The sequence below is a fragment of the Littorina saxatilis genome, linkage group LG2, assembly GCF_037325665.1.
Source record: "Littorina saxatilis isolate snail1 linkage group LG2, US_GU_Lsax_2.0, whole genome shotgun sequence".
In the NCBI taxonomy this organism is placed as follows: domain Eukaryota; kingdom Metazoa; phylum Mollusca; class Gastropoda; order Littorinimorpha; family Littorinidae; genus Littorina; species Littorina saxatilis.
Genome location: NC_090246.1, coordinates 53,923,132 through 53,936,990, shown reverse-complemented (window position 1 = coordinate 53,936,990; position 13,859 = coordinate 53,923,132). Strand labels below are relative to the sequence as shown.

General features: G+C 43.8%; 1 protein-coding gene and 1 long non-coding RNA gene across 2 annotated transcripts in view; one reads left to right on the top strand and one right to left on the bottom strand.

Moving 5' to 3' along the window:
* The window catches only part of LOC138959269 (uncharacterized), a 156,751-nt gene that overhangs the window by 1,471 nt on the left and 141,421 nt on the right, over positions 1–13,859 (bottom strand). The gene's annotated exons all lie outside the window — the stretch shown is intronic.
* The window catches only part of LOC138959267 (polycystin-1-like protein 2), a 52,678-nt gene that overhangs the window by 31,634 nt on the left and 7,185 nt on the right, over positions 1–13,859 (top strand). Inside the window, exons 23-31 of the mRNA XM_070330671.1 lie at positions 76–199; positions 731–972; positions 1,517–1,694; positions 3,353–3,611; positions 4,750–4,894; positions 5,521–5,703; positions 8,077–8,184; positions 10,832–11,233; positions 12,075–12,225. Of these exons, the coding sequence (XP_070186772.1) occupies positions 76–199; positions 731–972; positions 1,517–1,694; positions 3,353–3,611; positions 4,750–4,894; positions 5,521–5,703; positions 8,077–8,184; positions 10,832–11,233; positions 12,075–12,225 (1,792 nt within the window). The remainder of the gene's footprint in view (positions 1–75; positions 200–730; positions 973–1,516; positions 1,695–3,352; positions 3,612–4,749; positions 4,895–5,520; positions 5,704–8,076; positions 8,185–10,831; positions 11,234–12,074; positions 12,226–13,859) is intronic.

Genomic DNA, 13,859 nt, shown 5'->3' with positions numbered 1-13,859 from the left:
ATATCATGAACTAATTGTTTTGAGATGAACATATTTCGGATAGAGAAAAACAGGTTTTATTTCTGCTTGTTTCAGGTCCTTTTGCTGGCCTGCATGTTTGCTTACTGCGCAGGGAACCCGTATTTCCAGACGCACCACCAGCACGTGGACATAGAACGTGTTCAATTTGAGGCGGAAACCTTTGGCAAGGACGAAATTGGTATGTGCAACTTCTTAGACATTTCCTTTTCTTTTCGTCATAATCTGCATAACAGGTTGGAGATGAAACTGGTTATTGGTTCCGGTCACTGCCATGTCATTGGCGCCTGCTTGGGTCTTTATTCATTGTATTGTATTTTAATATTGCAGATCTTTGGTCTTGAGTTGGATGTGCACGCACCATGTCCGATGTTAACTTTGTGAAACACAAACCACACTGCCGTTCATCCAAGTATTGAACCAACCGAAAACGTCGCCACAGTGCTTGAACTGAATTCTTTTTGCAATCCTTTTGCAAGTTTTGTAAAATAAAGAACGGAAAGATTTGTCCTTTATTTTCTTTTTTTACTTCAACGTGTCTTTTTATTATATAATAGGCCCCACATTTCGGGTAACGACCTCGCACAGTAGTTTTGATACCAAGTAAGCTTGCATGTCTTGAAGTTTCTGTCAGTGTAAAAGATGACATGTCTTGAAGTTTCCGTATGTGTACAAGATGACATGTCTTGAACACTCCGCATCTGGCACACAGACCCTACAGCCCTACCCCCGGACCCAGTGCCAGCGAGTGTGATGGAGGCGGCCAAGAAACGGAGGCAGCAAGAGCAGCTTGCCCAGCGAGTCTTCTTTGAGCTGGTTCTCTACATCTTCTTCGTCTTCTGCATCTTCTCCGTGTCCTACGGCAACCGCGACCAGCAAACCTACATGGTCAACAAGCACGTGGAGGACATGTTCTACGCTGCAGATGGCGATGCCCCTTTTCCCTTTGAAACAGTAAGGGTCTTCAAAGTTCGGTGGGTTATACACACGCGAAAATACACAGCAAGCATCCCACTGAAAGCGGAGAATGACTGCTTGAATGGCGAGGGAAACACCGACCATTCACACAAAAGACCTTTCGTGCAAACAACGGAAAGGATGTTATTGTCCTTGAGACATGTTTTTGTAACAAAATAACAAGGCTTTTAAAATTAACAATCACATTATGACACTTGTTTCACATTTCTTATTTCTAAGGCGATGCTCGTTTTTGTGTGAACAAGACCTGTATGGTGTACCGAAGGATGAAGGAGAGTTTCATACCAGGTGGATTCCATCGTATTTTTGTATCCATAAATGCATATGTTTGTTCCTTGGAGAGACATTACAAAGTGCTTTATACGTTCCCTCTATTAGTTTTTCAATATCTTGCTTTAATGTTGCTCTAAAAACATGATCATTCTCATACGCACACAAACACAGCTTCGCTTGGGATGTACGTTCTTGTTGCCCATACGATAAGTATAAAATTGTGTAATCAAGTGTGTTTCACATGCAGATCACCGAACGAAAGGACGTGATACGCTACATGAACGAGACACTGCTGCACACAGCCTTCCCCTGGAAAGACCTGGCGGGCAATGAACTCAGCTGGAAACGACGGCTCTTCGCTTCGGACTTCACCAGCTTCAGGGTCGGGCCTGTTCGAGTTCGCCAAGTTAGGATGCCCAGACGTGGTGAGTGATAGAATGTCTTTTGCTTTTGGTGGTGAGTGCCCATTTAAGAGGAAGAAGAAAAATGATTGGGAACAGAAAAAAAGAGGAGGAGCAGTCAAACATTAACAGCTGAATCAAAGCAACAAAATTGCCTCAAATGATCTGTCGGACGAACAGTTCTTCTTCTTCTTCTTCTTCTTCTTCTTCTTCTTCTTCTTCAAAGCAACAAAATTGCCTCAAATGATCTGTCGGACTCGTCGCGCTATAACCTTCGTGGTTGAAAACGACGTTAAACACCAAATAAAGAAAGAAAGAATCTGTCGGACGAACAGTTCTTCTTTTTTATATTTAGTCAAGTTTTGACTAAATATTTTAACATCGAGGGGGAATCGAAACGAGGGTCGTGGTGTATGTGCGTGCGTGTGTGTGTGTGTGTGTGTGTGTAGAGCGATTCAGACTAAACTACTGGACCGATCTTTATGAAATTTGACATGAGAGTTCCTGGGTATGAAATCCCCGAACGTTTTTTTCATTTTTTTGATAAATGTCTGATGACGTCATATCCGGCTTTTCGTGAAAGTTGAGGCGGCACTGTCACGCCCTCATTTTTCAACCAAATTGGTTGAAATTTTGGTCAAGTACTCTTCGACGAAGCCCGGGGTTCGGTATTGCATTTCAGCTTGGTGGCTTAAAAATTAATTAATGACTTTGGTCATTAAAAATCTGAAAATTGTAAAAAAAAATAAAAATTTATAAAACGATCCAAATTTACGTTTATCTTATTCTCCATCATTTGCTGATTCCAAAAACATATAAATATGTTATATTCGGATTAAAAACAAGCTCTGAAAATTAAATATATAAAAATTATTATCAAAATTTTTTTTTCGAAATCAATTTAAAAACACTTTCATCTTATTCCTTGTCGGTTCCTGATTCCAAAAATATATAGATATGATATGTTTGGATTAAAAACACGCTCAGAAAGTTAAAACAAAGAGAGGTACAGAAAAGCGTGCTATCCTTCTCAGCGCAACGAATACCCCGCTCTTGTCAATTCCACGTGCACTGCCTTTGCCACGGGCGGTGGAGTGACGATGCTACGAGTTTTCGGTCTTGCTGCGTTGCTTTGCGTTCAGTTTCATTCTGTGAGTTCGACAGCTACTTGACTAAATATTGTATTTTCGCCTTACGCGACTTGTCTTCTTCTTCTTCTTCTTCTTCTTCTTCTTCTTCTTCTTCTTCTTCTTCTTCTTCTTCTTCTTCTTCTTCTTTTTCTCCTTCTTCTTCTTCTTCTTCTTCTTCTTCTTCTGCGTTCGTGGGCTGAAACTCCCACGTAGGCTACACTCGTGTTTTTGCACGAGTGGATTTATACGTGTATGACCGTTGAACAGTTCAGGAGCATCTTCAGGTTAAAGGAAGGGCAAAAGCATAAACTCGAAAAGCCATCGCGCGACTTACGGTTAGATGAAGAGTTCTGGAAGCTCCCCTCCCCCACATGCTGCTGAAAGAGTGTTTTGGGTCTCTCCTTGAGAAAAAAGGTACATTTGCTGGGTAAGGGGGGTGGGGGGTGCGGAACCAAGGGACATCCGCCCACCCCCCACCCCGCCCACCTTGAGCCAGCCCTGATCATGAATTCACAACCTTGTGCTAAGGAGTGTTGCGTTTCATCATTTCAGAGCAACAACCGAAGGCGTCCAACATGCACCCCGCCCTGGCGGCAATGACCCCCTCCTACCCGCCTTACGACTTGGAACACGAGGAGCGGGGTAGCTTTTGTATCGGGTGGCGACCCACAGCGTGTACTGATGAAGAGGTCACCACCAAGCTCAGCCTCGACTCCTGGAAATACAAAGATGACATCACACCAGTACCTCTATGGGGGATCTTTGCTTTCTATCCTACTGGTGGCTATATTGCTGACTTTGCTGTGAACAGGTGAGTAATATCTCTTAAACTGGGGAGTGTGTGCTAAAGAGGTAGAAAGGGGTGAGGGGATGGATGGTTTGTGGAAGGTCTGCGCTCAAGAACAGACGCGAGAGGCTACAGTTCTTAAAGGCACAGTAAGCCTCCCGTAAACCATCACAGATACTGTCAGGCTTTTACAAAAATACAAACACCCTTCCATTTGTACACTCACCGAACGGGAACATCCTAGGTGCCCTACGTAAAGAGCGAGCAATTTTCAAAGAATTAATTTTTCGGATTGAGACCATCTCAATCGGACCCATCCTGAACTCAGGTCAAAAATGAGTTACTTCCCTTCAACTGGCAATAGCCGTGGAGCGATGATTGTGCGTTTTGGCGCTAGACCTAACTTTTAAAATGTAAATAATAAATTGACAGCTTGTTACACAAACATTCTTAAATCATAAAAGAGTTATTTTTTCATCAAGACAAGATCAGTACAATTCGAAGTTTTGAAAGTTTGAAAAAAGAAAAGCCTGGAAGCAGGGTCACGCAAGGTCGTGGTTTTCGTAGCAGACGACGGTTTATAGGCAGTCAAAAACCATCGCTCGAGTTCTTATGAACCACATTCGTTTGTTTCGTGAAAAGTCAGAGGTACATAAAAACGTGCTATTGCAGATAAGCTCACAGCGAGCCGCATTCAAATTACAAACTGACGACTGCATTGTGAAAAAGGGAAACTGGATCACACGGGTTCACGATGGCTCAGGGGTAAGATAAACCACGCAAAAATAAATTCTTTGAAAATTGCTCGCTCTTTACGTAGGGCACCTAGGATGTTCCCGTTTGGTGAGCGTTCAAATGGAAGGGTGTTTGTACTGTGTGTAAAAGCCTGACAGTATCTGTGATGGTTTACGGGAGGCTTACTGTGCCTTTAAGCTTGTTTTCTGTTTCTTGTCTCCTTTTTTGTTTGCAACATTGTGTCCCTTGGTTGTGTAAGTGTATACCTTATGGAAGGATGATGTTTGAACGCATACACAAAGAAGAGGAGGGACAGCAAGATAGAACTAGAAACAGCAGCTTGTGAGGGATGCCGTAGTATTCGATAGAAGTTGACTTCGGGCTCAATATTAAGGACCGCCTTTAATGATGGTTCTTCCCAACACAGAGACGTGGTGTCCGAGACCATCACAGAGCTTCACGAAGGCGAGTGGTTCGATCTTCAGACCAGAGCAGTCTTCGTGGAGCTCGCCCTCTACAACCCCAACGTCAACCTCTTCACCTTCATACGTATGGGTGCCGAGTTCGCTGAGGTGGGTTGCTTTAATAAGAACAATCTAAATACATGATGAGAGGTGGTCCTGTTTCCTCCGTGTTTGTTGTTGTTTTTGTTGTTGTTGTTTTGTGTTGTTTTTTTAACCATCTAAAGTCAGGGTCACACCCGGAAACATTCCCCTTATGGTTTTACCGTGAGGGCGTTAAAAAACACTTCTCATCACATGTTGAGAATGAAAGTCGATTGTTCATGTTAATGCTCGTTATTATTCTCTCATGTGCCAGGAGATTGGTTCCGCATAATTCTTACTTAATCTTGTTGCACATGTCGAATGTATTTTTTTTTTAGAGCGCTTGATTATTACTTCCATTTGTTTCTCAGTTCTAATAATAAATGAGTTTTCTAAAGCGGAGATACCCAGGGAGAACCTGCCCAAATGGCTTTACAATCATGGTAAAAAGAAATGTTACAAACACATTTGTATTCTTTACAACGAGTGTTTATTCATATTGCTTTGATACAATCGTTGCCGAGTATGTGTGAACAATAATCAAATGCTCATGAACACCTTATCAAGATGTACAGAATTACACAGTTACGATCGCAAAATGACAAACAAGCGATGCAATCAGCAATTCCCTTACATATCATTTCATTGTTTAGGTGGGTTCTGTGGTCATCTGGAGGAGCTGCAAGACCCTCAGGCTGTACGACCACCTCGGAGCCTTGGGGGCCTATGTGTTGATCTGCGAGATTGTGACTTGTGTCGTGGTGCTCATCTTCACTGTCAAGGCCATCAAGAAGATCTGGAACCAGGGGCTTGCCTACTTCAAAGATTTCTGGCAGGTCAGTGGCTTACAGCAAATCGATGTCGTCGAGGAATTTTGGCGTAACTCGATTCATGGCGATTTTGATGATGTTGATGTTTTTAGACTAAGTAGATCATTTAACATTCTTTTATCTTACTATCCATACCAGAAACGAATATAAACACTATTTCATAATAAAATTAATCAGTTTTGTCCTTCTCCTGAAAAGCTGTCTTAAGCGAGTTACGCCCAAATTCCAGGTCGACGTCGAAATGTGCATTTGACAAGAACGATGGTAGGAAATAATGACCATTTAGTTGTGTCACACACAACATTAATGTTGCCTTTGCTGAAAAGCTCGGGTCAGAGACGTATTAAAGCCTGTCCTTAACTGGGCGATGTCGAATACGCGAAGTAAACTCGGAGGCAAAAGAAACGCAAATAAAGGATGCGTTAATTAAACCTTTATGGACTTGAAATAAAAAGAAAATCATGATACTAGCATGTTCTGCACGTGTTGTTTTAGCAGTCTTATCTTGTCAGAACCGTGTTTGCCGTTATCTGGGTCACACGCGAGGTCTTGTTGACAGGGATCCCAAACCGTCATGGGGACAACTTTCAGCACGTGCAAAATGTGGAAAAGCAGCTTTTCGTGTTCAGAGTATTCAGGCAAGCTGTACCGTACTCACAAAACTGTTACAACATTCATTTCTGCGACACAGGCGCGATGCCGAGACTATCACCAGATCAGCGCCAACAGGCGATCGAGAGACTTGATGCCGGACAATCAGTTCAGCAAGTTGCTAGGGCATTTGGAGTAAATGTCACCACGGTTTATCGCCTGCAGCGACGTTTTCATGCCACTAACAGTACCTGCGACTTACCAGGACGTGGCAGACCCCGGGTAACAACAGCCCGACAAGATCGCCATCTTGTCCATCAACACCAGCGAGATGCATTCGAAACTGCCACCAACACAGCCCGTGACACATTCGGGGTGCATGGGCAACCCGTCAGTGCCAGAACTGTACGCCGACGCCTTGGTGGGCAGAACTTGGTAAATCGGCGTCCTGCTCGACGTCCTGTCTTGACAGCTCAGCATCGCCTGGATCGTCTCACCTGGGCCCAGCAGCATGCCCACTGGCGCCATCGGGACTGGCGGAGGGTTTTTTTTCGGACAAGAAAGCGCTTTTGCCTGGAACCTGGCGATGGGCGTGTCCGGATCTGGCGAAGACCTGGACAGCGGTTTGCTAACAATAACATCCTGCAGCATGATCTATGGGGAGGTGCCAGCGTCATGATATGGGGCGCCATTGGTGTCAATCAGCGAGTGGGGCCTGTCGTCTTTCAGAACGTCGGCCAATGTCGTGGGAATGGTGTCAATGCAGACCGCTACATCAATCAAGTCCTGCGTCTCTATGTGGTTCCATTTGTCCAGAGGCACCGGAACTGCCTGTTCCAGCAAGACATTGCCCGTCGCCATACTGCACGTGCTACCCAGAACTTCCTGCGTCACAACTGCGTGAACCTTCTGCCTCATCCTGCTCGATTCCGGATCTCAACCCAATCGAACACTTTTGGGACATCATGCAAAGAAGGATTAATGCGCTTGCCCGGAGACCCCGCACAGCAGCAGAACTGCGTGCTTCCGTGACCCAGGTGTGGGCTCAGGTCCCTCAGCATAAAAGTAATCACCTCGTCCTCTCCATGTACCGGAGGTACGCCACAGTCATCAACGCCCAGGGAGGAGCAACACGCTATTGACTTTCAACAGTCTTCAAACAGTGTTCAGTGGAACATGGCACGTCATGCTCTCATCCCAATACACTTTTCCGTATGGTTTTTGTATCGGTCAATTCGTTTTCTTGTTATTGTTAACCCGAACTAATTAATTCGACATTAGAATTCATGTGTAACCCATCTTCACTGCAGCATTTGCGTTTCTTTTGCCTCTGAGTTTACATGTATATTCGTGAAGCTTACCGCACGGAGCTTTAGTACTGAGTTTTCGGTAACGCAACTTCGCTAAGTCTTCGCGTAGTCGATTTCGGGCCTAATTAAAGACGGGCTTAAGCCTTTTAGTGTATTTGCACATCAATATAAGCTTCGGGGTTATTATTGTTGATTGACGCACGATCAAAGCTTCATTGAAGTCTCACAGAGCAAACAACATCTGGGGCACTAACTTGCACGACCATCTTGAAGTCATCCCAGTCACATTCTAAGATACGTCACAGCACCGTTGGCATGTTTGTTGTTGATGTTGTTGTTGTTGTTGTTGTTGTTGTTATTGTGTCTCTTGGTTTTTTTCCACTTTCAAAGCAGATATGTCGAAGTTCTTGTGAAAGTTTGGTTTTGTCTTGAATTAAATAATTTAACCTTTCTTGTTGTTTGATTTATGTCGTCACAGGTGTTGGATGTGGCCGCAATAGTAACTTCCTACACGGCAGTGGTATTCTACGTGGTCAAGACGCTCAACGTTGACGACGTCATGGAGCTCTGGCGCAAAGATCCTAAGGTTTGTGCCCATGTGTCTGCCCTTATCTATGGCAAGCAAATGTGCCTAAAGCCAGACACTAGAGGTCAGCCTTATGGTTAAAGGCACACTCCCTCCCGTGGTGACAGTTGGGCTCACCATCTCAGATCTGGTCAAGCTTTTACATGGGATAAAACCATCCCTCCACTTGGTCACATACCAAACCTCACCATCTCAGATGTGGTCAGGCGTTAACTTGTGATAAAACCATCCCTCCACTTGGTCACATACCAAACCTCACCATCTCAGATGTGGTCAGGCGTTAACTTGTGATAAAACCATCCCTCCACTTGGTCACATACCAAACCTCACCATCTCAGATGTGGTCAGGCGTTAACTTGTGATAAAACCATCCCTCCACTTGGTCACATACCAAACCTCACCATCTCAGATGTGGTCAGGCGTTAACTTGTGATAAAACCATCCCTCCACTTGGTAACATACCAAATCTCAACATCTCAGATGTGGTCAGGCGTTAACTTGTGATAAAACCATCCCTCCACTTGGTCACATACCAAACCTCACCATCTCAGATGTGGTCAGGCGTTAACTTGGGATAAAACCATCCCTCCACTTGGTCACATACCAAACCTCAACATCTCAGATGTGGTCAGGCGTTAACTTGGGATAAAACCATCCCTCCACTTGGTCACATACCAAACCTCAACATCTCAGATGTGGTCAGGCGTTAACTTGGGATAAAACCATCCCTCCACTTGGTCACATACCAAACCTCAACATCCCAGATGTGGTCAGGCGTTAACTTGTGATAAAACCATCCCTCCACTTGGTCACATACCAAACCTCAACATCTCAGATGTGGTCAGGCGTTAACTTGGGATAAAACCATCCCTCCACTTGGTAACATACCAAATCTCAACATCTCAGATGTGGTCAGGCGTTAACTTGTGATAAAACCATCCCTCCACTTGGTCACATACCAAACCTCACCATCTCAGATCTGGTCAGGCGTTAACTTGTGATAAAACCATCCCTCCACTTGGTCACATACCAAACCTCACCATCTCAGATGTGGTCAGGCGTTAACTTGTGATAAAACCATCCCTCCACTTGGTCACATACCAAACCTCACCATCTCAGATGTGGTCAGGCGTTAACTTGGGATAAAACCATCCCTCCACTTGGTCACATACCAAACCTCAACATCCCAGATGTGGTCAGGCGTTAACTTGTGATAAAACCATCCCTCCACTTGGTCACATACCAAACCTCAACATCTCAGATGTGGTCAGGCGTTAACTTGGGATAAAACCATCCCTCCACTTGGTCACATACCAAACCTCAACATCCCAGATGTGGTCAGGCGTTAACTTGTGATAAAACCATCCCTCCACTTGGTCACATACCAAACCTCAACATCTCAGATGTGGTCAGGCGTTAACTTGGGATAAAACCATCCCTCCACTTGGTCACATACCAAACCTCAACATCTCAGATCTGGTCAGGCGTTAACTTGTGATAAAACCATCCCTCCACTTGGTCACATACCAAACCTCACCATCTCAGATGTGGTCAGGCGTTAACTTGTGATAAAACCATCCCTCCACTTGGTAACATACCAAATCTCAACATCTCAGATGTGGTCAGGCGTTAACTTGTGATAAAACCATCCCTCCACTTGGTCACATACCAAACCTCACCATCTCAGATGTGGTCAGGCGTTAACTTGTGATAAAACCATTCCTCCACTTGGTCACATACCAAACCTCAACATCCCAGATGTGGTCAGGCGTTAACTTGTGATAAAACCATCCCTCCACTTGGTCACATACCAAACCTCAACATCTCAGATCTGGTCAGGCGTTAACTTGTGATAAAACCATCCCTCCACTTGGTCACATACCAAACCTCAACATCCTGACAGGTTGCTGTGGTGATATGGAAATTTTTTCGAATTAATTTCTAAATATGACACTATATATAGTGGCTTTACGAAATCAGTTCCACTGTGAACAGAGAGTACCCATGTCCCAGGCAGTTATTTTTTTGGTATGTGACCAAGAGGAGGGATGGATTTATCCCAAGTTAACGCCTGACCACATCTGAGATGTTGAGCCGAACATTTTAAAAGAAAAAGTGTGCCTTTGAATTGAAAAAAGATGAAGTGTTGCTGAGATTGTTGTTCGACAGAAATAACCACACAAAGTGTGTGTGTGCTTGTTTTTTTCCCCATTAATTGCTCACATATGGAAAGCAAACTGCAGCGGTAAATCATTTTAAATTTGTTTTGCCTTTTGTAAGCTGGCCCGAGAAAATTACTTTTGAACAGTCGTACAAGTAGCACAGATCCATTACACCTGTAGATTTTGATTTGGGTTTATTGCATGTGATATGAAAGGCAAGTCTGTACACACACGTAGTCAATTCATTCATGTGATTTGTTGTGGCTGTTCCACGATGAAGAGCACGGTTACACGAGTTATACGAGCTGCAAAATGTAAAACGATGAGTTAAGCGAATTTAGTATTTAAAAATGATCTAAAAAAAATGAATTAATGAATTTTAAAAAAATGTAAACTGCGCATTTTCAGCAATTGGTCGTATTGAAAATTCAAAGAACACGCGGTATATGTCAAACTGACGGTTTACGTGCTGTGGTCTCAATCAGGTGTACGTGGACTTTTACCTGCCCGTGCTTTGGGACGACGTGTACGGCTATCTCCTGGCCGGCCTGGTCTTTGTGGTGTCCATCCGTCTCCTCCGTGTCCTGGGCTACAACAAAAGAGTGACCATGATCGCCACAGTCCTGGCTCGCTCGGGCAGGCCGCTCTTCGGTTTCATCGTGGTTTTCTTCGTCATCCTCACGGCCTACATGTCGGCTGGCGTGATGACCTTCAGTTCCACCATGTACGAGTTCAGGTCTGTGTGGGACACCTACTGCACTCTCTACCTCGTGCTGCTCGGCAAGAACGTGCTGGGCCGGTTCATCGAGGAGGCGCCGCTGTGGGCCCAGGCCTACTTCATCTCGCTGACCGTCCTGGTCATCCTCATCCTCTACACCATGTTCCAGGTGAGACCTCGCTGAGCTAAAATTCTTAGGTAATCTTAGTCTTCTTCGCATATGGCTGTGCATTAGGCCAGCACCAGAGTCCGCCACTGAGGTCTGTCTGCAGAAAGTCTTTGAAGGTCTAGGTACATCCATGCTCCTTCATTTCCCTATGGAAACCATCACAGAACAAAATATGTCACAGTCTTCTTGAACTATCAAGTCAAAACGCGAAGGATAAAATTAAAGACGAATCAAACTAGTGGTGAACCGTTTCGCCCAAACAGCAATGCGCAAAATGTCAGGAAAAAAAAATGTATGTTTGTTCTACATGCAGACAATAAATTAGTATTGAGTTGAATTGAGTTGAATTGAATTGAATTGGATTGGATTGGATTGGATTGGATTGAATTGACGGGCGCAGTGGCGTGGTGGTAAGACGTCGGCCTCCTAATCGGGAGGTCGTGAGTTCGAATCCCGGTCGCTGCCGCCTGGTGGGTTAAGAGTGGAGATTTTTCTGATCTCCCAGGTCAACTTATGTGCAGACCTGCTAGTGACTCAACCCCCTTCGTGTGTACACGCAAGCATAAGACCAAGTGCGCACAGAAAAGATCCTTTAATCCATGTCAGAGTTCGGTGGGTTATAGAAACACGAAAATACCCAGCATGCCTGCCCAAAAATCGGCGTATGCTGCCTGAATGGCGGGGTAAAAACGGTCATACACGTAAAATCCACTCGTGCTAAAAACATGAGTGAACGTTGGAGTCTAAGCCCATGAACAAAGAAGAAGAAAAAGATTGGATTGGATTGGATTGGATTGGATTGGATTGGATTGGATTGAAAATGTGCTTGTTGTGTTTCCAGGCCATTCTGTGTAACGCCACCAGCCAGGTACGGTCAGACCTGGACAGCGTGCCTCCTCCCTATGGGCTGACCAACGTCATTGACAAGTTCTACCGTGCCGTCATCGCTGACTGGATACCGCAATGGCTGGTCAAGCCCAAAACGGCTGTTGGTAAGCGTGCAGGCTGAAATCAAAATGAAATCATCATAATTGTGTATTCTTTCGTGCGTTTTTGTGTGTGTCTATGTCAGTTGTTTGTTTGTCTTTATTTTAGGGGGGGGAGGTGGTTGTATAATTATTCTTTATTTGTTTTTTGTTTATTTGTTTGCTTTTTGAGGGGTCTTTCTTTATTGCTATTTCATTTTTTTTTTTTTTTGGGGGGGGGGGGGGATGTGAATGTGCTTTTTGTCGTGTTGTTTCGGTTTTTATTTTATTTTTATCTTCATTTTAAATATTGTTTTGCTGTTGTTATTTTTGGGGGGATAGAGTATTTTTTCGGGTTGGAGGTCTTTTTTCTGTCGTTTTGTTTGTGTTTATTGTTGTTGTCTTGTGTAGGTGGGGGATCGGTGTGTGTGTGTGTGTGTATGGATGCTTTTGTTGTGTTGTTGTTTCTTTTTCTCCGTATTCGTCTTTCGCCTTTGTTTTAACGTTTTGGGATTTATTTGGTTTGAGGTTGTGTGTTGTGCGGGGTCCCATCTATTCCAAGTTCTTTTGTGGGTGGGTGATTTGTTCCCATGGTATCTGAAGCAAAAGTGGTTTTGTTTCTAACTTCATTTAAAAAAAACACTCTCCCTCCGTTTTTTTGTTTCTGTAATGTTGTCTTCGCTTTATATCATTTCTTCCTTTTATTTTGCCTCCCTGTTCTCGTTTGATCGATTCAACTTCTTGCGTAAAAAATGATATCCAAAAATACAAAACGCACAGGGATAGTCAGCGTAAGGGAGAAAACTGTGCAGCGTTTCCCATGACATGGTGTTACTTCCCTTGCATTTGTTGTCGCTCTGAGTCGTGTAGATGAACAGTTTCTTTTGCGCTGCCACTTATTATTTCAGTGTGAACGAAATCTAACAGCTGCGTAGCGTCCAGACTGATACCATCAAAATAATGACACCAGATTGAGATTCTGTAATAATATAAAAACAATATTTACAGTGTTCGAGCAGGGTAATGCACAATCTGCAGTATTTCATTATTTTGTGAATTGTAGTTTGTTTTGATTTGGTTTGTTTTTGCTCGATCTGGTATGTTTGTTTATTTTAGCTTGCGTGTTGGTTCAGTTTGGTTGTGTGTGTGTGTGTGTGTGTGTTTCTTTGATTGCGACCAATACTTCCACAAAGGTTTTATCTGGCGCACACAGATCTTCACGGAAAAGCCGCACAGGGCGATATTGGACAAACTCGACTATACGTCCAGTCGCTTGTTCTGTCATAACTAAAGTAATGGATCACTTCGGCCGTTTCATGAACCTGATGCCACGTGCAATAAATCCCATCATGGGTATATTCAGCGCTTTAAGCTGGGTTTTACCCTGGATACACGTACTTTATAAATATTATGCATTATTTTATTGTTATTATTATTTAAGTTATTGAGACATCCCAGTGCACTAAGGGATTTATAGAGCAAATCGAGAAAATTCATTATTGAACGAAGCGCATAGCGCTGAGTTCAATAATTATTTTCGAGATTTGCTCTATAAATCCCTTAGTGCACTGGGATTGTTTCAATAACGATATTGTCAGTACCGCCATAGAAAAAAGAAGATTCCAAACGCACATTTTGCAATGCGCATTTGAATAGGCATA